This window comes from Lepus europaeus, chromosome 9 (assembly GCF_033115175.1).
Source record: "Lepus europaeus isolate LE1 chromosome 9, mLepTim1.pri, whole genome shotgun sequence".
NCBI classification, from domain to species: domain Eukaryota; kingdom Metazoa; phylum Chordata; class Mammalia; order Lagomorpha; family Leporidae; genus Lepus; species Lepus europaeus.
In genome coordinates, this window is record NC_084835.1 from 18,310,786 (window position 1) to 18,332,534 (window position 21,749).

General features: G+C 43.3%; 2 protein-coding genes across 4 annotated transcripts in view; one reads left to right on the forward strand and one right to left on the reverse strand.

Moving 5' to 3' along the window:
• CTNNB1 (catenin beta 1) overlaps positions 1-11,292 on the reverse strand; it is a 36,940-nt gene extending 25,648 nt beyond the window's left edge. For all 3 annotated transcript variants that reach the window (XM_062200653.1, XM_062200652.1, XM_062200651.1), the window contains exon 1: positions 11,128-11,292. The gene's annotated coding sequence lies outside the window, so the exon portion shown is untranslated. The remainder of the gene's footprint in view (positions 1-11,127) is intronic.
• Positions 9,956-11,296, forward strand: LOC133766216 (basic salivary proline-rich protein 1-like). Its single transcript, XM_062199936.1, has 2 exons — positions 9,956-10,105; positions 10,763-11,296. Exons 1-2 carry the CDS (start codon positions 9,956-9,958, stop codon positions 11,294-11,296), a joined length of 684 nt encoding a protein of 227 aa, XP_062055920.1.
• Positions 11,297-21,749: the final 10,453 nt, after the last annotated feature.

Genomic DNA, 21,749 nt, shown 5'->3' on the forward strand with positions numbered 1-21,749 from the left:
GCACATGAAATCTGTACACCTTAAAAAAAAAAAAAAAAAAAAAAAAAAACCTGCATTTTGTCCATGTGGTCATTCACAATTAAGTTAGTGTTAAAAATGTGTAGCCTTCAGTCACAGCCACATCTCAAGTGCTCAAAAGCCACACAAAGCAACTAAAATACTGGACAGCACAGATCTGAACACCTTCACCACCACACAAAGTTCTACTGGACAGTGCGCATCTAGAAATAAGTTAGGAACTGCACTAAATGCTGAGCAGTGCAGCAAGACTAAGGCTTTTTCAGAACGATCCATTCGGTTCATCAACTTGAGTGTCCAGACATAAATTCAGCAAGAGTACATCCCATGGAATAACGCAGGCAGAACACTAACTGGAATGGGAGTGAAAAGTGGAAATCATGCACACACAACACTTTGTGAAAGGGAGCAGAAGAATAAATGAGGCACTAACTGAAGCCAAACAAGAACATTCTAGAAGCCATTCTAGAACATCCATTCAACAAACCTTTATTAAGCACCTGAAGTTTCAGAAACTATTCAAAGGACACAAAGACCCGGAAGGCGGAAAAGAATGAGGAATCCAATGTTACTTCAGAGTATAATTTAGTATCACAAACCAAATAAATAAATAAATATCACTATAGGATAAAGTGAAAGCAGCTGTACAAGGAAGATCTCAATGTGGAAGTGATAGGACACGAATGCTTGATCAGTTTAAGGAAAAACAAAGATTGAAGAGAAATGAGAGAAGAATCATAGCAGGGGATGAAAGGCATGGTCCAGACACATATGGGCTTGGGCTTTTACTCAATAATGGGAAGCTTTAGGAGGTTTCTGAACAGAATAATTATATTTAAACAGGATTACTCCTGCCACTGTGCTGAAAACAGACTGATAAAGGGAGGGGACAAAAGTATAAGCAGGGAGAGCAGCTAGAAGGACTTCCTAATTATCCAGGCAGAATATGAAGATGCTTTAGTCATGGAGAAAAATGGCCAGATTATATAGAGTTTTTGGAGGCAGGGCACAACAATTTGCAGAGAAAATCTGGAGTATTAGAGAAAAATGAACCAACAACAGGTTTTAAGGTTGGATAACTAGGAAGATACACAGCTGCATTTATGAAGGACTAAAAGCAGTTTAGGGAAAAACTGGCATCAGTTTTAGATATATTAAGTTGGAGAAGTTTCTGAGACATTCAAGATGCTGAAAAACAGCTGGATATGGCAACCTAGAATTCAGGAGAGAAACCCAGGACAGGTTATAAATTTGGAAGGCATTACCAAGCAGATGTAATATCATCTATTTAAAGCTGGATGGTGAGTATGTACAACAAAAAAGGAGATTCCATGCCTAAACCTCCAGCTACTCCAACATAGAAGCAGAAGTGATGACGGAAAAGGCAAGGAAGGAACCCTACTAGAAGACATAAGGGCCTAAGAGATAAATAAAGCATTTTAAGCAACCGTGGCAATAATGTCAACATCATGTTTATTGGCAGGGGCTCAAAGAGAAGACAAGCACATATACACAATTATTTTAAGGTATTTTGCCGTAAAGAAGCAGTCTGGGGTGGTGGGTCAAAGGAGAAACAGTTGTGGAGAAAATTTCTTTATTGGGATAAATAACAGCACACCTGCACATTCATGGGTAAAGCCAGTAGAGACCCAGGAATCAATGCAGCAAATGCATAGAGAATGCCAGAGGAATACTGTTGAGAACAAGAAAGGACGGGATTTGGTCTATCAGTGATCTGGACGGCCTAATCGTGGAACATTACAGGTCACCTACAGTGACAGAGGTATAGGTGAAGGAGGGCTCAGCCCAACATGGGAGCTTGTATGAGTTTTTTTCAACTGTTCAACATTTTTAGTGAAAACAGAAAGCGATGGCATTAGAGTGAGGACAGGGAAGGAGGTACTGGAGGTTTGACAGAGGGAAAAGTATCAAGCAATCATAAAGGATAATAAACCAGTAACAGAGTAGGGAATCACTGGGACAGACACCAGGGCTGTGTAACAGAATTTATAAAGTCTGTAGGGAAAAAGACTTAAAAGATGAACTTATTTTGGTGCAAAAAAATTGAAATTCATGCTCTTTTTTTCATACTGTGCATTATCCACAAAGTTTTTGAAGACACCTCCTCTCCCCTGTACAAAAAGTGATTGTGATTCAACATGAAATCTCAGCTGGGCAGAAGTGAGCACCAGCGGCAGGGACAAGTAAGACTGCAGACTCCAAAGGAGCAGAAGGGACTTGGAAATAATTACCAGAGAAATGAGAGAACAGGAAGGTTGAAATGAGTATGAGGGCCAGGACACAGGTACTATGTGAAAGGTATTCTAGGATACATACAGGACAATAGGAATGTGTGTGTGAATTACAGGGGGAAATAAGATCACTGGAGGAGAGGAAATCAGGGAAATAGGAGTCCAGGATCCTGGAAGCCTATCACTGGTAACATTGATATTCTGCATCAGAGTTATCCAAAGTGCCAGTATACATACCCTAAGGAATTTCTGCTAGACTGTAAATGAACACACTGCTTCCTTCAAAAAAATCTTCTTACAAACGAAAGTAGCTACCAAACAGTAAACTAAAGTGACACAGGTGATTTACGTTTTGGCATAAATTTAACCAAATTTATACTGGTAACAAACAGTTCACACTCAGACAGCATTCTGAGCAGCCCTACTCTACATGGTACTCACATCACTAACAATTAGAGATAGGAGTAAATAAAGCAGACAGTGGGGGTAGTGGGGGTAAAATTTAACGGGATGAATCAAGACCTGGAGCTTAGGAAAAGAATGGTCAAGTGCCCATGAGGAGCCAAGAAGACATTTAGTCTACTTCTTTGTTCAGTGTTGAAGGTATGCACCATTTGAAAGAGCTACAAGGGAATCAGCATCACCAGGGGAGGGGCTATTTTACAGCTGCAACTATGAAGAGAAGGAAACATTCATAGAACAATCTCAGAATATAAAGGATTGGCTGATGACTATGCAAACAAGATACAACCAAAGTAACAAAAGCTCAGACGCAAAATAATACTACTAATAAAAATAACACTAATGTAACAATTAAGCAAAATGCTAGAAAAATGACAAACTAAATTTACCAACCTATTTAAAGAATTCTATGTCAGCATTATGTTTCCTAAAAAAGTCAACTTTCTACTTTTGTATCTAAATAAACTACAGTTATACAATACCTTACTGGACATTGCTACATTTCCCCCAGTGGTTCAGAAAGGAATTTAAGTATCTACTTGGGTGCTTTCCTACACAGCAGAATGGAACTCCACTTGGAAACCTCCATAATTAGCTACATTGAAAAAAATTTTTCCAAGAATCCCTTGTTCCCCCCTAATACATGTGGCATCCATCTAGTACAGTATATACAAAACTTCAAAGATGGATACACTACACTCTTACCCCAAAACCAATTAATTATACTTTGGGGAAAAAAAAAAGTACAGTTCATAAAGACTGTTACAGCTCTGAAATCAGTTTATCCTATACTAAGAGAAAATCTGGACCAGTATGCAACAGTTGTCTTTCAGTGCAGCAAATTAGTATAAACGTTTAAGGTATTCTTTTTTAAACAGTTTATTTCAGAATAGTTTTACAGATTTACAAAACAAAAATTGGCTAACAAAATGTGTTGTATGTATGTACACGTATACAACCATTATTTTAGTTATCATAAAATCCTATTAATAAAAGCTTATTAAACTGTTATTCTCAGCTTTTGTGTACATATTACTTCCAACTCAGACTTACCAGAATTTAAGATAATGTTTTAGTCAGAGATAAGCTTTGTATACCATGAAGACAAATGAACTTGAAAGATACTAAGGTAGGTTAAAAATCCCCTCCCCCATTTAAAAACTAATTGTTTAACCTATTTGTTATAAATCAGGTAAAAAGAAAACATCAGTCCCACAACATGGGAATTAGTAAATCACACGTTAAAACCATGGGAACACTAGTGAGAAAATGTAAAAGATGGAAATAGAGGGAGAAAACGGTTAAGTACTATGAAGCACTTTCACTCCAACATCACCTAGTTGGTTAAAGCTCTTTACACTGTCACGGGCAGAGTAGGGGGGGGAAAAAGCCTTTTCCCAAATTGCACAGACCAGAGGTAGGAAACTTCTGGAATAGTACAAAAGAAACTTCATAGCAGCTCTATGAAGAGTTACATGAGATCGTGGGAGTGCAGGGCTGCTGGGATGTTTTATGAAAGGCTCACTCTTTTAGCACTATTTTGGAATGATACTGTCTAAAACCAATGTCGACATAGGATTTGCAATTTCAGTTCAGTCACAGTTTGTCCTTTAAACAATGGAGTTTTGAAGACTAAATAAACTACAAATTCTGGAAATAAACTTCGCTAGAAGTAATATTTAACCAAAATCCATTTAATTGCTGCATAAATTTATACTGACCAAAAAGCAGTGACATTAAATAAGCATACTCAATTAATTTTTAATTGTCTACATTTCGTTTTTAAGTTTTGGAGCTGGTCTAATAACAATAGTTTAGCTCAGAAATGCAGAATTTTGCTGAAAACCAGGACATGATTTAAAGACCTCAGTAAAATTTGAGGCTGGTATGAACTGTGTACACACATAAAGATGGTTTAGCATTTTAAATGCCTTAATGGATTAAGCTTTGAGACTTCCTTTTAAAATGTTTTAAAGAACTATATTTAAAGTAGTTAAGTAAGGGCCACTGCTGTGGCATAGTGGGTTAAGCCAGCACCTAAAGCGCCAGAATCCCATATGGGCACTAGGTTGGGTCCTGGCTGCTCTGGCTGCTCCACTTTCAAATTAGCTCCCTGGCTAATGCACTTGGAAGGCAGTGCAGGATGGTCCAAGTGTTTGGGCCCATGCCACTCATGTGGAAGACCTGGATAAAGCTCCTGGTTTCGGCCTGGCTCAGCCCAGCCCTGGCCATTGTGGCCATTTGGGGAGTGAACCAGCAGAGGGAAATCTGTCTCTCCCTTTAACTCTGCATTTCAAATACATAAATAAATCTTACCACAAAAAAAAAAAAAAAAAAGTTAAGTAATAAGTAAATTATTTCTCTCCCTTTTCTTTGAACCAAGCCTTTTTAATTCAGTACCTTAAAAGTGTGGATTTTGCTGAGTTTACAAACAAGTTAGTACTATAAATATTACTTTTAAGTTCTTCATCTATAATCAACTGATGCCAAGGCATCTCCCAAGTACTTAAATACAAAACTAATAGTTATCTGTTAAATTATATAAATTCACAGAATAATTTCATAGATCATAATAAAGAACAAAAAACACACTTCAAATGATATAATAGTTACAAATTGGTAATATCCTGCTTATAGATGTATTTAATTTGTGAACAGTGTCTTAAAATAGTTTCATTGGCCAACATGTGCAAAAGATATAGGCTGAAGTGAATGTTTTCCCTATCCTGGCAGGCAGGGATGATCTTGCAACATGAATACACACACACACACACACACACCAGCTGCAGCTTATGGCTGGCTGCTCAGCTGGGACATGTGTTCTCCCATCTGTGGCAGTCCACAGGGTCCCAGTTACCTTATACCTGGCCTGATCCTGGAGGCCACATGAATAGCCATTTCCACCATTGTAACAAGACCAGTTCTGTATGACTTGTGAAAGCAATCTTGTTGGGGCAGGTGCTGCGGCATAGTGGGCTAAACCTTCCCTGAGGCACCAGCAGCCATATGGGCACCAGTTCATGTCCCGGCTGCTTCTCTTCTGGTCCAGCTCTCTGCTATGGCCCGGGAAAGCAGAAGATGGCCCAAGTCCTTTGGCCCCTGTACCCACGTGGGAGACCTGGGAGATGGGCCCAGCCCTGGCTGTTGCAGCCATTTAGGGAGTGAAACAGCAAATGGAAGACCTCCCTCTAACTTTGCCACTCAAACCAATAAAATCTTAAAAACAAAAAATAATTTAGTCCTACATTTTTAACATCAAGCTGTTTATGCTATAAGGCAAATGGCCAATTTCAAGAGATAAGTTCCTAGCAGGAAATTTTTTCATTAAGTTGTATGAATGTAATCTTTGAAAGAATTTACAAATCTATTCTCACTTATCCTAAAACCTTCAAAAATTGGAACAGAAGTTTATAAAAAAAAAAGTGTTACAAATATTAAGCACCAACTTGCACAACACTAATTCCAAAAATGATCTTTCATAGAGGAATGGTCCATTCTGACACAAACCATTTGTACCATTACTTAAGGCATTCTGGCCTTTTTGGTTTAAAGCATAATTAGAAATGACAACGAACATCTCAAATAGTCAAAAGTCCTACAATAGTTCCACAAAACCGTACTAAACATCAACAGCAAAGTGGAGCAATCAGTGAAACCATCAGTTTCCTTACAAAGTAACATTTTCATTTCATTCTAACTAGATATCAGGAAAACAGAAAAAAAAAATTTTTTTTTAAATTTTAAATTCTGGGAGCCAGCACTATGGCATACCACGTTAAGCCATCGGTTCATGTCCCAGCTGCTCCTGTTCTAATCTAGCTCTCTGCCATGGCCTGCAAACAGCAGGGGAAGATAGCCTAAATGCTTGCGCCCCCACACTTACATGAGAGACCAGAAAAAGCTCTCAGAGCCTGGTTTCAGAAAGGTCCAGCTCTAGCCGTTGCGACCATTTGGGGAGTGAACCAGTGGATGGAAGATCTTTCTCCTTCTGTCTGTAATTCTAACTCTCAAATAAAATCTTTTAAAAAATTTAAATTCTGAGAATTCTTCATGAACTGACCATTTTACTTCCAAAAGTCTAGATAAGTCATTCCTGCTACTAATTAAACTGATTTGAAACAAGCATTTTCAGAAATTAATGTTATTAGCAGAAATACTAAAAACATTAACACTGGGAGCCTACAATAAAAATCTTTACTGAAAAATTTAAAGGTCAAACACTGTTATACTGGACCACAGCCCAAAACCCTGTACAAATGACACCCCACAGTCACAAGGATACTATATTTTAGTTCACGCAAAAGGACTCAACTAGCTTTTTTTCCATCTAGTTCCTAATAGAAACTAGTTGAGTCATTATTGTTTTACTGTGGGACTTCAGAGAAATTGACAATTCACACACCATCATCAGTTTTTTCTGAGATTCTTAGTTTCTTTCATCAATCTGGCTAAACATTGTGATCTTTTATCTTCTCAAGTAAGTATGAGTCTTTGGTTTATCGTTATATTTAAGCAGGACTAAAGAGACCTAAATAAAACTTCGTAATTCAACTTTGATTTTTAATCCTGCAAATACTGGTTCAGTTGACATTTTTTTAAGCCAGCCTTTTAATTAGCAGTATTGATATGAATAAATTATTCTTGATTTTGAAAGGTTCTTAATTGATTTCTCAGAACCATTCATAAATATATGCCAACACAAACTTGCTGGAATTAAAATAAAAAATAAATCACAAGAATAATGCTATATCCACTGGAGGGCACTCAATATGACCAAAGCATGAAAACATGCCCCGAACTACTCACTCTGCTGCTTCAGGTTTGAAGGAGATTTTGGGAGCGAGGGATGTCTCTTAAGAGACATGCCCACAATTAACAAACTCAAAAAAAGTGTTTAAGCCCTAAAAATGGGTCCTTAATTCAATGGATTGTTCTCTTTTAAAACAGACTTTAAGTAAACAGGAAATAAAGAACTTTCTCCTGAGGTTAAGTAGTGAAAAACCACAGGGGTTAATTCCAACTTTTCCAAACCACGAAGTTAACATTTTCCTTTTTGTACAACTTGACAAGTATGTATTTTAACCTGTTAGCCTATTTATCCATTACACAAACGAACCAAACACTACACCAACAACAGTCTGTTATAACAAGGCTAACTAAGGCCCCCACCGTCTGCAGTGCCTGCATCCCATATGCGCGATGGTTTGAGCCCTGGTTGCTCCACTTCCATCCAGCTCTCTGCTATGGCCTGGGAAAGCAGAAGACGGCCGAAGTCCTTGGTCCTTGGGGGCCCCTGCATCTGCAGGGGAGACCTGGAAGAAACTCTTGGCTCCTGGCTTCCGATGGGCCCAGCTCTGGCCTTTGTGGCCATCTGGGGAGTGAACCAGCGGATCGAAGACGGATCTCTCTCTGCCTCTGTCTCTCTGTAAACTCTGCCTTTCAAAATAAAATACATCTAAAAAAAAAAAAAAAGTGGGAGGACCTGATTCTGTAAAGATAGCTTCCCCATGAAGGTATAACAGGCAACAGCTACATGCTTTGAATAAACCAGAAAAAGATTTTGGTCTATGTTTACTATTTACTTTCCTGGTATAAAAATGTTTTCAGTCAAGCTGTTTCAACAATAGATACCATAGTTCCAACAAATAGAGGCCTACAAGAAAACAACCAAGTTAATACAAGCAATGTTTTCAAAAACAATCACAAACCAACACGTACCACTACCAGTGAGTTACAATCCCCCCCCCCTTTTTTTTTTACATCAGAAGTCTATCCAGATCTAAAAGCTTTCATCCTTCTTTCCCTGGCTTAGCAGTCAAGCATGCCTCTGACCCCATTGAGAGTTATCAACTTTTTACCACCTACTCATCTACAATTATTAATTATCACCAACTAGTAGACTATGACAGGGAAATAAAATCACCTTATAACAGATGTATTGTTTCATTTCAGGAACTGAAGTGTCATCTGGCTGAACAGACTTACACAGCCAGTTCTAATTTCACTACCTTGAACTATAAATGAATGATACTCAAACTCTCCATATCCCCAGTTTCAACAGTAACAACACGCATTTCCTCTCTGCCTCTCCTAACTGGTACAAAAATGCTACCTGCAGTTTTTCTATGTGCCATATTTTCAATCACCCTTAGAAAAATTTCCTTCTCTTTTTCCATTTTGGCAGTGGGGTTACAAAAACAAGCATACAGGCCTTCAATTGTGACAATTTCAATGCCAGCCATTACTAGGAATTTAAGGTCAGTTCAGCTTGATAAATTTTAATAATGGAATATACTTTTATACATAATCTGGAAAGAAATCAGATGCCAATGGGTTTTTAAAAAAAGTTTTGACATCTGAACACCTTTTTTTTTTTTTAAGTTGTTTTTTCCTAAAAGCTGTTTTAAATGATCGGTGTGATCTGTGGGAGGCTCCAAGGCCTAGGAGGCCACAGGACTCTAAGCTACAGGCGATACTAAGCTTTCTAGGGCAGTTTTTAAATTCCTTCTCAAGGACTGCAGACTGAATGGTCTCCGCATTCCCTTAATCCTGGAGAATAGACTTCTGCAAGTTTTTCAAGTTACTGTTGCAATCACTTCAGGGCCTTGTCTTTGTGCTCGGCCTTCAGAACAAAGATTAGGTCAAAGTAATGAATATTGGGTGCAAATTAATCACATTTTGTCTTTTGTGAAAGGACAACCTCCAATAAACCGTAAGGGGACTTTCTTCTACTTCAGAGATTTTTGAGGATTTAAAAGTAAAATTTAAGTAGCCTTAATCCAAAGAAAGCGCTTCCAAAGTAGCCAGTGATTTCAACAAACAGTAAACAGCAGCATAACGTAGGTAACACTCCGAGCTCGACGTAATATTTATTAGAATGAAGACAAGTTAACAGGAAGCCAACTGAGGGTGCTGACGGTTCACCAAGTGGCAAGTAAATAATGGAATGGCTTCCTAAATTCCAGACAAAATACTTTACAACTTAGCGATCTGAAAAACATCGGCCTAGACGTCATCAAAGGAAACGCAGCCGTCTCTTCAAGTTGCTGTCTAGTCTGAGCCACCATTATTCACGATACAAAGCTCTCCGTTCACTAAAACCACTCCTCGATTTCCTGTCGCCGACCTCTGCATACCAGCAGCCCAGTCTCCCTCCATTCACCGCGCACAAACTCGGGGGGAGGGGAGACCACAGATGTCTGGAAGACACAAAGTAGGAGACAATGCCCCCTCCACCAAGGAAACCACTACACCCCGCGCCCCAGCTCGGCCGATTCAGACCCGGCGACGGGAACCGAACTTCCCAAGACTCGGGTTCAAAGTCCTCTCCTCGCACAAAACACCGAAAAGAAGTTACAATGCTTGGATTTTTCGTTTGTCTAATTTCGTGGGAGGGAGGAAAAAAAAAAAATTCACTCCGCTGAAAAGAAAACGTGCTCTAAAACAGGGGTGGGGGTGGGGGGGAATCAACTTCAACTTTAGCTGCCACACAACTACTGGAATACATTATTCCCACGATCGAGAAGTCTCCAAGCAGCCGGAGGCTGGAGCCTGCGGGCCACTCGGGGACCAACAGCCGGCCCCCGTCGTCCCCTCTCCCCTACGGTCCTAGGGTCTCAAGCCCCACGGCCACAAACCCAGAGCGCTCCAGGCCGCCCCCCACTCACCTGCACGCACGAGAAAACCTTGGCACACGACGCGCACTTCACAGGTGCACACCCCACTGACGCATCGCGCCGGCTGCACTAAGAGTTACTCTGAGGCTTAAAGTTGTTCCGATTCGAACTCACATAGGCAGCGTTGTTAAAATATACATATATATATTCTTATTCGTCTGTTAGACGCAGAGAGGAAACCCGCCAACTCCGCCGGGCCCCCCATTCCCCGCCGCGGAAAAGCACCTGGGGGTGGCGTCCCGGCCTCCGGCGCCCGAACCCCAAACTCGCCGCCGGGCTGCGAAGGCGGAGTCCCCCCCCCCCGCCGCCCCCGGCCGCACCCCGCCCCCCACCCCGGCGCATCCCGAGGCGCAGGGTCCCTCCCCCAAACTCGGCCGCCGCCGGAGCCCGGGACGGAAACCGCCGCCTCCCACCCCCACCACCCCGCCGCCGGTCATCCGGGCTCCTGGACGCGCCCCCGCGGCGCCCCCTCCCCGCCCGCGGCGCCCCCCGGGGCCCCCCGAGGGGCAGCGCGGCCGGAACCCGGGCCCGGCCGCCGCCCTCCGCGCCCTGGACGCCGCCCGCCCCCGCCGTCGCCGGCCCGCGTCCCCGGCTCCCCGCCCCGGCCCTCCGGGCTGCGCCGGGCCCGGCCGCCCGCCCGCCCGCCCGGGACGAAGTTTGGCTCCGAAGAGGGAGCGGGAGCAGCCCGGGAAGGGTAAGCAAAGGGAGCGTCCAAGCACCTCAGGGGAACGGGCTCCACCCGCCGCGGGCGTCCGACCGTCCTCGGCCTGCGGTGGCGGCTCGGCGGGGACCGCAGCTGCTCCTCGCACCTTCCTCCGTCTCCGCCTCCCCCTCGCTCTCAGCTCCCGGGGCCGGGCTAGCGCGGCTGCCACAGACCGAGAGGCTTAAAATGGCGCCGCACAAGGAGCTCTTATAAGTCGCGCTGGCGCCGCTGTATCCTGCCGCCGCCGGCGCAGCGCGGAGCGTTCCGCCGCGCGAGGACAAGGGGCGGGGCGCGGGCGGCCGCCGAAAGTAGTCCCCGCGCCGCCCGCCGCCGTGCGACCGCCCCGGGCCGAGGCGGGGCGGGGCGCCTGCCCGCGCGTGCACGCGCCCGCCCGCGCGCGCGCCCCCCGGGACGCTCCCAGCGTTGGCAGCCGGCGGCTCCCTGGCCGCCCGAGACGGCGGGGCAGCGCAGGGGGCACCGTGGGCCGGCCGGGCCCTCCCACCGCCACCCTGGCCGACGTGGGAGGAGGGCAGCTCGGGGACCCTGCTCCGTCCCGAGCCGGACGCGCGCTTCCTGTGCCCCCGCGGGAAGGGGCCATCGCGGCCTCGGCCCTAAGGAGCCGCGTGGGGCCGGGTCTGGAGAGGGCGGCGGCCGGGGGCCCCGCCGCGGGCCGGGGCGCGCACTCCCCGCGTGGGCCTGGCTCGCGCGGCTCCCCGCGGGCCGCAGGGTGGGCGCGGCGTCCCGGCCCCGCTCGGTGGCCCAACTCGGCGAAGTGGGCGCCGGAGCCCGCGTGGCTCAACAAGTCGTCCCGAGTCCCCCACTAGCGAACACGTAACGAGTGGAGGAGGACGGCTCCCGCGCGCTGTCGATTAGGGCGATGCCCAGTAGGTGACGCGGGGCCCCATCGGGGTCGCCGCGGAGCCCCTGGCCGGGCTTCTTCTTTGGGGAAGAGCTGCACCTGTGCCCTCCTGCTGCCGGAGAGACGTCCGCGGAGGAGCTGTGGAGGAGGCAGCCTGGATCGTGTTTGGAAACTCATTTGCTCTTCTCCGTCCCCTGATCGTCCTCAACTTCAAGGAAGTTGGGAGTGCACCCGCCTCGCGGCCGTCTCCATTGTCACCCTGCCAGAGTGGCATCTGTCAAAGCCGGTCCACTCTCTCTCCTCCATTGTCTTACGCTTATTTTTCCTCCAACACAATGGAGAAAGTACAGAAGGCAACAGTGAAAGTTACCTCGGGGGCTTTTCTCCCAGGACTGTAATTAATGCCTATGCAAACAATAGGTCTCTCTACAGAAGTCCAGGCGGGAAACCTTTTTTCATCACCTCATGGAGATAGCATGCTTTGGAGCCTACATGCTCTTTAAATAACACTTATTTTTCGGCCCTAAAGATGTTTTACTGTATACAGCGGTACTGCTGTCTCTCGCCATAGCTCGCGTGAGCCCCCGCAGTGGAAAAAGTACCCCCCCGCCAAGATGATGCTCAGTGAGATCCATTGTCTCCAATGATTTTCTCATCTGTATCTTCGCAGCAATTCTGTAGAATCAAGGGTATGTTGGTCGCAGTTAATTTCCCTGGTCTCGCAACTCAAAACAGATCGAACAGAAAAAGGTATTTCGTCAAAGTACTGTTTCTAAGACAAAGTCAGGGGTAGAAATGGCGTGTACAGGTATCCACTCACCCCCCCACCCCCGTTTTAATCGTCATGTACAGAGTCAAGGAATATTTCAGTTGATCTGATTCAAATTACACATTGAAAATCAGATGACTGATTCACCACAATTAGTATTTTTTAAAAGTAGAGCTTTGCATATTCTGTGTTCAGTGTATTTTTGCTAATAAGGCACACTGTTGAAACCTGTTAAGACATACCAGCACCAGTAGAAAATCTAAAGAGGAAAAACACTTTCTATCTGTATTTCTCTATTCAGGTGCCAAAATAATCTAAGAATTTTTTCTATAAGTTTAGAATCAAGATTTTTTTTTTTTAGCCCTAGTGACACTTTAAATACACAGGTTATTCAAAGAAATGTAAATTTGCAACAATGCAGCCTGCGGTTTTTCTCCATCACATGTAAGTATACTCAAGAATTACTGGCATTAAAACAGATTAGTTGGATTTAACAAATTGCTCAGAATTTTTATTTGCTTCTCATAAAACAACAGTTGTCTCATCAGAAATACGAAATGAATAACTTCTATGAAATCAAGACAGATACTGTTATCAAACCAAAGAGAAAGAGCATGAAAATACCTAATGACTTGGTGAAATAAGTAATTCTGTGAAAATAATTACCACAAATTGACTTTGAGCAATTCATTTCTTTAAAAAAAAAAAAATCACAGGGTTATCTTTTTTTTTCCTTTACACCTTTTCCTTCAAGAGCCAGTCCAATGGGTTTGACATAAATTAAATCATTCTGTGAGATGGCACCAGACAAATGGTTCTACATTATAAGGCTGTGTTGTTAGAAGCCCAAGTGTCTCCCGCTGGTTTAGCAGAAGACACTGCTTGCCATGATACCAGACCATTGGCGTATCAAGCAGTGGCTGCATAGAACCTGAAAACACATGCTTTTGAATTACCGTTCTGCAAAAAAAAAAAATAATAATAATAAATGCCCAGATTGTTTTTGCACTTCAAAAAAAGAAATATTAATCAAACCAGCATTGTCAAGAAGATTCCACTCACTGTGTGAATACTTTATCAAATCCATTAATTAAACATTTATTGGGCACCTAAGACAATGAGCTTCCTTTAGAGAGAGGGAAACGGACAAGTGGCTCCTTTGGATTAGGTCCCTTAAATTAATGTAAAATGGTCACCGTGTGTTGACTCGACCCGAAAATAAGCAGAAACGGCAGCAGAGAAGCTGTGAGACCAGGGTGTGGTCACTTTGGATTCTACATCCGAATCCCCTCCTAGCAGAAAGGAAAGACTAAATAATATTCCGTGCATTTAAAAACAATCCATCCCGACTCTCCAAGAAGGCCCGTCACAATATTTCCTTACAATATGAGAACACTGGACAACAATTAAAATCGGCTTCTCATATAGCAGTTCATCAAGTGGGCTATTTATGGATTGGGACTTTTGATTTGCAATACATTATCTCAGGGTTCAGTGTTATCTTTTGATTTCTTTCCAGCTGAACAGACTAAGTAGTTGTAAATACCTCTTGTCAGACTACATGGTTGGCTATTCTTGCACACAGAAGTAATCTAGGAACCCACTGGGCAAATGCGGCAGAGAGCCACCCTGGAAGGCTTTGCAGCTGATGTGCACTGCAGAGTGAGGGAGGGACAGTGAAGGTGGCGGGAGGCAACAGCCATGGTGGTGGCGGTGGCCTGGTCCCCTCCTTACGCTAGGAGCATGCTTCCGAGTTATATGTGTGCTCGAGGCCCTCGTTGGGTACCTTTTAATGGCTACCATAGAGAGGGTGGAGGAGAGGCAATGGGACATCACCCATGATATTCAAAGAAAACGAAGGTATGTGTTTCTCAATGTTTGTGAGAAAGAATGAACACAAATACCGCTGCCTTGCTAAGAAATCATGCTTGGGAGACAGACACCCCCAACATACACAAGCGCACACACACACGCACACACACACATACACACACAACCCTTCTATTAAAAATTTCAAAATGGTTGCAGATATTTCATTCACAAGAAGGTAAAAGGCGTCTCCCATCCCAAGAAGGATTAACTTACCGGAGGATTCTGGGACTGCAGATGTATACTGCGGCAAAATCCTAAATTCATCGAAAAAAATCATTTCTGGACTCCGGCTGCTAAAAATAATAGAATTATAGGAAATCATGGATAAGATTACAACAAGCCATTTTCACATTCCCAAAGTGTTCAGAAAAAAAAACTGAGTCTTTTCTTTTAACTCATTTCTTAAACAATGCAAATTTTAAAGTAGCTTTTCTTCCCAGAGCAAGCAGCGCCATGAAATCGATAATTTTTGATCTTTCGGTTAGTAGGCAACATGGTGAGCTAATGCAGGGACTGCAGGCAGCAGACATGTTCTTGTCAGCTAAAAATTTTCATATTGTTTTTGTATCCATTGAGATTTGTAGACGTAATATCACCGGTTTTTTGTTTTAGCTTGCACGAGGCTATAGGGACGCACACCCTCAGTTTATCGACATACACATGTCTATCGCTTTATATATATTAAAAACAGGGAGTCTTACTGGATCTTAAACAAAAAATTATGTAAAAGGAGTGGCTGGTGTGATTATAATCCCATCATGCAGGGTCCACGGTTCCCATTTAGTGAAATTTCGCAGAGGGCAACTTCTTAAGAACATCCCTGCTGTGCAGAGTGAAAAGCATGAACAAACCAAAGACAGAATTCATCTGTGTTTATATTTTACAAACAATGAAAAACCTACTCTTTGTATGCCTTTTTTCCCCCACCTTATTATTTCATGAAAACTGCAGCCTTTCCCCGCCCCCATCCAAACACTCACCACCCCAGCTCTGCAGTACTCCGTCCCTCTCTCGCTTCTCCTTCCTCTTCTTTTTCGCTTTCACAAATTCTGCACGCGCCATCTTTGTGTGGGGTGATTCTTTGCTAATTTCACTTACCCATTCTCTTACCAATCAGTTCAGAAATAGAAAATTGGAGTGCGCTTTGGGACTTCATTTGCCTAAATTTCTTGCAGTCTTTCCCTTCTGCCATAGAAAAATGGAAACGACAGGAAGGGGGAAGCCAAAAAAAAAAAAAAAAAAGATAGGATATTTCTATTATTGCCATAACCTGTTGTATACAGTGGTGGTAAAAAAATATTATTAACATAATAGCAACAGCTGCAGCCTAAATAGAAGCTATGAGATAATTAATGTGCTACAACAAATTAATTTGCTGCAGGTGCTTCTGCTGTGACCTGAGTAACCCATGCCACATAAAGTCTAAATACAATTATGATTCCCCCCACCCCAACACCCATGAAAACAAAACACAGAGCAAGATGTCCTGTCCGGCAAAAATACCTATTGTGAAAAGAAAGGGAAAAAAGGAAGACAGAAAATTCTCCCCCAGTTCATTTCCCCTTGCCACCCACCAACACATCCTAAATGGTTCAGTCACCCGTGTGGAGTTGTATCAGGTGTGTCTGTGTATGACTGTGCGAGTATCGGAGTGGAGAATATGGCATTTTTAAACACATGTAGGTTTGATCTTAAATCTCAAGTTAGAAAGCATCTGGACGAGCTATGGGTTTCTTTTAAAAAATTAAAGATAGTTTATAATATTGAAGCCCTCCGTTGGTTGTTTCAATAAAAATGAGACAGCTACGTGTTATAGCTAGAAGAAAAACAGCAGTACTGAGCAGTTACCTATCTGGTTAATCATTTTTTTAGAAATTATCTCGTTCAAGAAGGAACTGTGTTTAGAGTGTGGCACGCCTCACTGATGTGTCAGATGTTTTTTTACTCTCACTTGCTGTCAAGTTGAGTGCTTGAGGAGAGTGGTTGCTGGCTGTATCACAAGTGTGTGCCAGAAATACATTGTATCAGGGTAACAGGGCAGGGGCCTGGAGAAGCTCACAGTGCCAGAAGCAAATGTCCATTTTCTGTTTTGCTCCACTCAGCAAAAAATAACTTTGGGCCTAGAAAAGAAGAGAAATATACAGATTGATTAAAAAAAAAAAAACTATTTGTCTCTTAAAATAAGGATATGGCCATTTCTGATTTTTCTTCTACTAATGCTATTGAAAGAAAAAGACTATTTGTTTGCATTGTAGACTCAGTTTTTTTGTTTGTTTGTTTGTTTCTTTAAAAGCAAATAAATTTTAACCTGGTCAAATTTTCAAGGTTATTGGCTATTAAAATTTATCCTCTTGCAGGACCTAACATTTCATTCTAAGGCTTGCAATACAATATATTAGTATTTAACACAATGCACGGATTTTAACAGCATCTGGATCTAACTCTGCAGAAATCTTAGCTCTAAAAGGAGACATAAAATTATTCAAATAGAACACTATTTCAGCTACACCCAGAAAGGATACTGCATGGATATATATATATATATTGGTATGGATTTGTTTTTTTCAGTGTTTTCTTTCTTACATTCTTTTCAGATGGACAAGCAATGCTCTGAATCCCTGTGTTCTCTCTGCAGAGGTATCACACTTTCATCACACTGTTTCTTAGGCGGTGACAAACTTGCATTTCACTCCATCTTTCTTTTGTTTATACTAAAGCTTTTCCTTCATCATCTATTTTCAAATCTGCTCGTGTTTTGAATTTACAATTTTAGAATTTGAGTTGGGGGGGGGGGAGAAAAAGAGACAAAAGCCTATTGGTTTGCTTTTAAAGAGAGAAGAAAGAAATAGCCAATTCTTTGATAGAAACGAGAAAAGTTGACAAGTATGGAATGTATACATCTCCGGTGGGATTTCCCAGCAATTTTCATGTCAGCCGACTGTGTCGTTCCACTGGCATGGAGTTCTCTGAAATCATATAGTTGTATAATTATGGAATCAATGTGGGAAAAGAAGAAAGCTTTCATTTCTGTTCCTGCAAGGGGTCGTCTGTTCAAAATATTTCTCCTTGCACTATAAACCGCACTGGAAACTACGCCGTAGAAATCAGGAGAGTAACCCTCCTTCCCATCGGTCTGCTCTGTTTGTAGCAAACCCACCCCGGTTCCTTCGCCTCTTCCTCATGTGAGTTTGTTTCCAGAACCCTTATTCAGCACCAGGGACATTGTGCAGGCTCCCAACAATAAAACATGGTGGTTGTTGTAAGCCAGATTGTTCTGGGTGGTTCGCTATATAGGAAAAGCTAACTAACAGAACTAAGATGATTAATTCTTGAAATTGTTAAGGATGGCATAATACTGCAAGTTTATCCTAAGCTTTCTAAGACAACAATGCCTAAAAATTTTTTAACTGGGAAATCTTAGTGAAATCATTTTGTATGTGCACTTCCAGAAAGACATTTGTTTAAATTATACACAGGCACTGTTGTCAGTACATTATATTAAATACCAGTGAAGTTGATTTCCCTTTTTTGCACAAAAAGGAAAAATACAGGTTGGAGGATTTATTTCCTCATTCCACTGGCTCCTCATTGTACCTTCTTTGCTTCTATTCACTCTGTACAGGACTACTGTTCTAAAGCTCTGAAATCTTTTCCATAATCGATTTTAAAACATTGTTTTATTCTGAATTTGTGCGCTCTGTTCTTTAAAACTAGACTCAGAGCTTTATTTATGATAATGGCTGATTATTGTGAAATCCTTTTTGGGAATTACACCTTGATATTTTCCATTACCTGACTTTAAATAAACCCTTTTGATAAAAATGACTCTCCATGTTTCTAGTAAATGTACCTAGGATATGTATGTGTATATATATATATGTGTGTGTGTGTGTGTGTGTATAGTTTGTGGAGATTCTGCATTGCCATTTTTGCTACATAAGTAACTCTAGTGTGGATGGATGGATGGATAGATAGATCCCGTGTCTTTAATACAGAAGTGTTAAGGATGGCCTTTTTTTTTTTTTTTTTTAAGATTTATTTATCTGTTTGGAAGGCAGAGTTCCAAAGGAAGAGGGACAGACAGGGAGTGCTGTCCACTCCCCCAAATGCCTGTAACAGCTGAACCTCATCCAGGTCTCCCATGTGGGTGGCAGGAACCCAAGCACTTGGGCCATCTTCTGCTGTGCTTTGCCAGGTGCATTAGCAGAGAGCTGCGTCAGAAGCGGGGTGGCTGGAACACGAACCGGCACCCATATGGTGCAAAAGCAGCGGCTTAACCCACAGTGCCACAACGCCAGACCCAAGGATGGCCTTTTATGTCAAGAGGTTTTGAGATACCTCAGTTAATAGTTGTACTTTTTAGTATCAGTTGACTGAGAATCTACATGACAAAAAAAAAAAAAAACGCAATAAATTCAGTATCGCTTTTAAACAAATGTATGTTTTATTAATCCCCATGGAAGCTACATGAATTTGAATGCTCTTTGCTAGCATGTGTGGAAGACTTATTTATCAGGGTACAATGTTCAGGGCCATATGGAGTTTTTGAGCCCTTGCTTATGATGGTAATTAAGAAAACAGCTTCTCTAATGAGTATTGAAGATGCAAATCCCGTTCTGCTGTGTGCTGGCTGTGTGACCTAGCCAGGACCTCTCACCTCTCTGAGTCTTGGCATCACTTAGGTCATAGCAGTAACAGCAGTGGGGGAGTCTCAAGAACCCCATGTGGCTCCCGTTTATTGAGCTTCTGTTGGGTGCAGAGCTTGGCCCTCCAAGAATGTGAAGAACATCACCCGGGACCTCTTGAAAACATCACAGGAAGGGGAGCATTATTTTCCCCATTTTTTATGGAAATGGAAATAGACAAATTAAGGAGTTTACTCAGGTTATAAACTAAGTCAGCTGAAATGGAATTTGAATGCTAGACTTCAGCTGCCCAGTACAGTAACCATTAGTCACACGTGGCTATTGAATTTAAATAGATTAAAATTAAATCAGGGCCAGCATTGTGCATGACGGGTAAAGCCGCTAGAGACGGCTTGCATATGGACGCCGGTTCATGTCCCGGCTGCTCCACTTCCCATCTAGCTCCCTGCTAACAGCCTGGGAAAAGCAATGGAAGATGGCCCAACTGTTTGGACCCCTGCCACCCATGTGGGAGATCCACAGGAAGCTTTTGGCGTCTGGCTTCTGCCTGGCCCAGTGCTTGCCTTTGCAGCCATCTGGGGAATGAGCCAGTGGATACAAGATCTCTCTTTCTGTCTCTCCCTCTTTCTCTGTTACTCTTTTAAAATAAATAAATCTTAAAAAGAAAAAAAATCAAGTTCTTTTGTCTCCGTACACTTTAAGCACTCAGCACCTGTTGTGGCTACCGTGTTACATGATGTAGACGAAGCACATCTCGCTTATCATGGTAGCATCTCCTTGTACGGCCTGTACCACTGCGTTTTATTCTTCCCCATTCATTTCTTCCTTTCCTCATTGATTCGTTCAAGAATGTACTGAATACCTACTGCATTAGATTTTCATTACTGTAACAAAATATACTAGGCAGGCTACTTTGTAAACAACAAAACAAAACAGAAACAGTTCACTTTGGCTCATGGTTCAAAGTCAAAAGAGCATGACACTGACTTTGGGGAGGACCCTCCTTGGCTGAATCAGCTCATGGTGGGACTGTGTGTGCCTCCTGTGCTGGTCAGGTCTCCCTCTCCCTCCTTATTAAAGCCACTAGGATTCAATCACATCTAATCTGACCTCCAAGGCCTCACCTCTAAACACTACCGTTGGGTTGGGTTTCCACCACTCTTCATACCGTTAAAAGCCTTGCTTGAGCCAAAGCACCTGCTCCAGGCCAGGCACCACTTGGACACTGGAGACCTACTTCATTGTTGTTGTTGGGAGCAAATGAAATAGAAGTCCCAGAGGTTTGTAAGCTACCAAGTCATAGACAAAAGTGAAATTCCTTCTTGCACCTGCTATGGTACCATGAGACTCCACACCTTCGAGAGCAAACCTGAGTCACTCTTCTTGGACTCCTCACTAGCTTCCCCTCAGGCACCTCCCCGCAGCCCTTAAGAGGGTGCAGTACCCATCAGAAGTGGACACGGGGTCCCCCATTATAGTGTACACATGTCAGATTTTGTCCTGCCACCTGCTGAACCCCTTCCCTAATTCCCGTGGGCATCCTGGGGTCCAAGGCACCGGAAGCATAGGCGTGAGCTCAGCTCAGCCAATCAGCTACTTCTGTGCTGGGCTTTGTCTGGGGCAGAGGACACAAAGAAGCCCAAGCAGATTTAATTAGTTCAGTGACTGCGGTGGAAAGATCCTCCCGATACACAATTGTCGCTTTTCTGTAATCCTGATGGGTGATCTTAGAAGCAGTTTTATTCCTGTGACCCTCCCCTGCCATGCCATCCCCTTAAGCCTCCTCCAGAAAGGTGGTCCTGAATGCCCACCCCTTTCGTGATCTTTGTAGCAAAGTCTCACTGCAACAAAATTGCAAAAACAAAGTCTCCCTATAGTTATCCTCCTTCAGTCTTTGGTCAAGGCAAAAAGTCTCTTCTCACTTCCCTGCAAAGAGAGTGAGTTGACTTCCTGTCACCATCACCCCCTGCTGGCTAGCTGCTGTTTTCCACCCCCTTAGGGTTGGGGCCACAAGGGAACATAAGAAGAATGCAACAGCTCTTGGCCTGCTGGTTACTGTCCTACACTGCCTTTTGCTAGCTGGTCTAGCTAATGCCTTTGTTAGGGGCATTGTGGGAAACCCATTGGCAGATCCTCCCCCAGTACCCCTGACTGCCCCTCCCTGGCCTGGGGAGGCCTCCACAAGAGTCCTTCTAAGGTTCTCTTCAAGGATCTCCCTCAGTCTTGGTCTCCCATCCCTTTGACATTCTCACGGTGCCCAGTCCTAAGTCATCTGCCTCACATCCCACTCTAACATGCACAGTCGGTCACCTCTTGATGCCTCAGTTGGAACATCCTGCCCGCCATCCTATCTCCCTAGAGATGGCACTGGGAGCCAGGGCTGTGGGTGCAATGGCAACCATGTCCTCACCAAGTGGTTTTGTGGTTACAGATACTTAGCCTCAGGTTTCTGCCTGTAACTCAAGCCTATTGTTTCTACCTCCCTGGTGATT

Excerpts from the sequence above, each read along its gene's own strand:
- LOC133766216 (XM_062199936.1), top strand. The coding sequence starts at position 9,956 with ATGCCCCCTCCACCAAGGAAACCACTACACCCCGCGCCCCAGCTCGGC. Across the intron at positions 10,106-10,762 it reads TTACAATGCTTGGATTTTTC|GGTCCCTCCCCCAAACTCGG; the intron begins GTTTGTCTAATT and ends CCCGAGGCGCAG.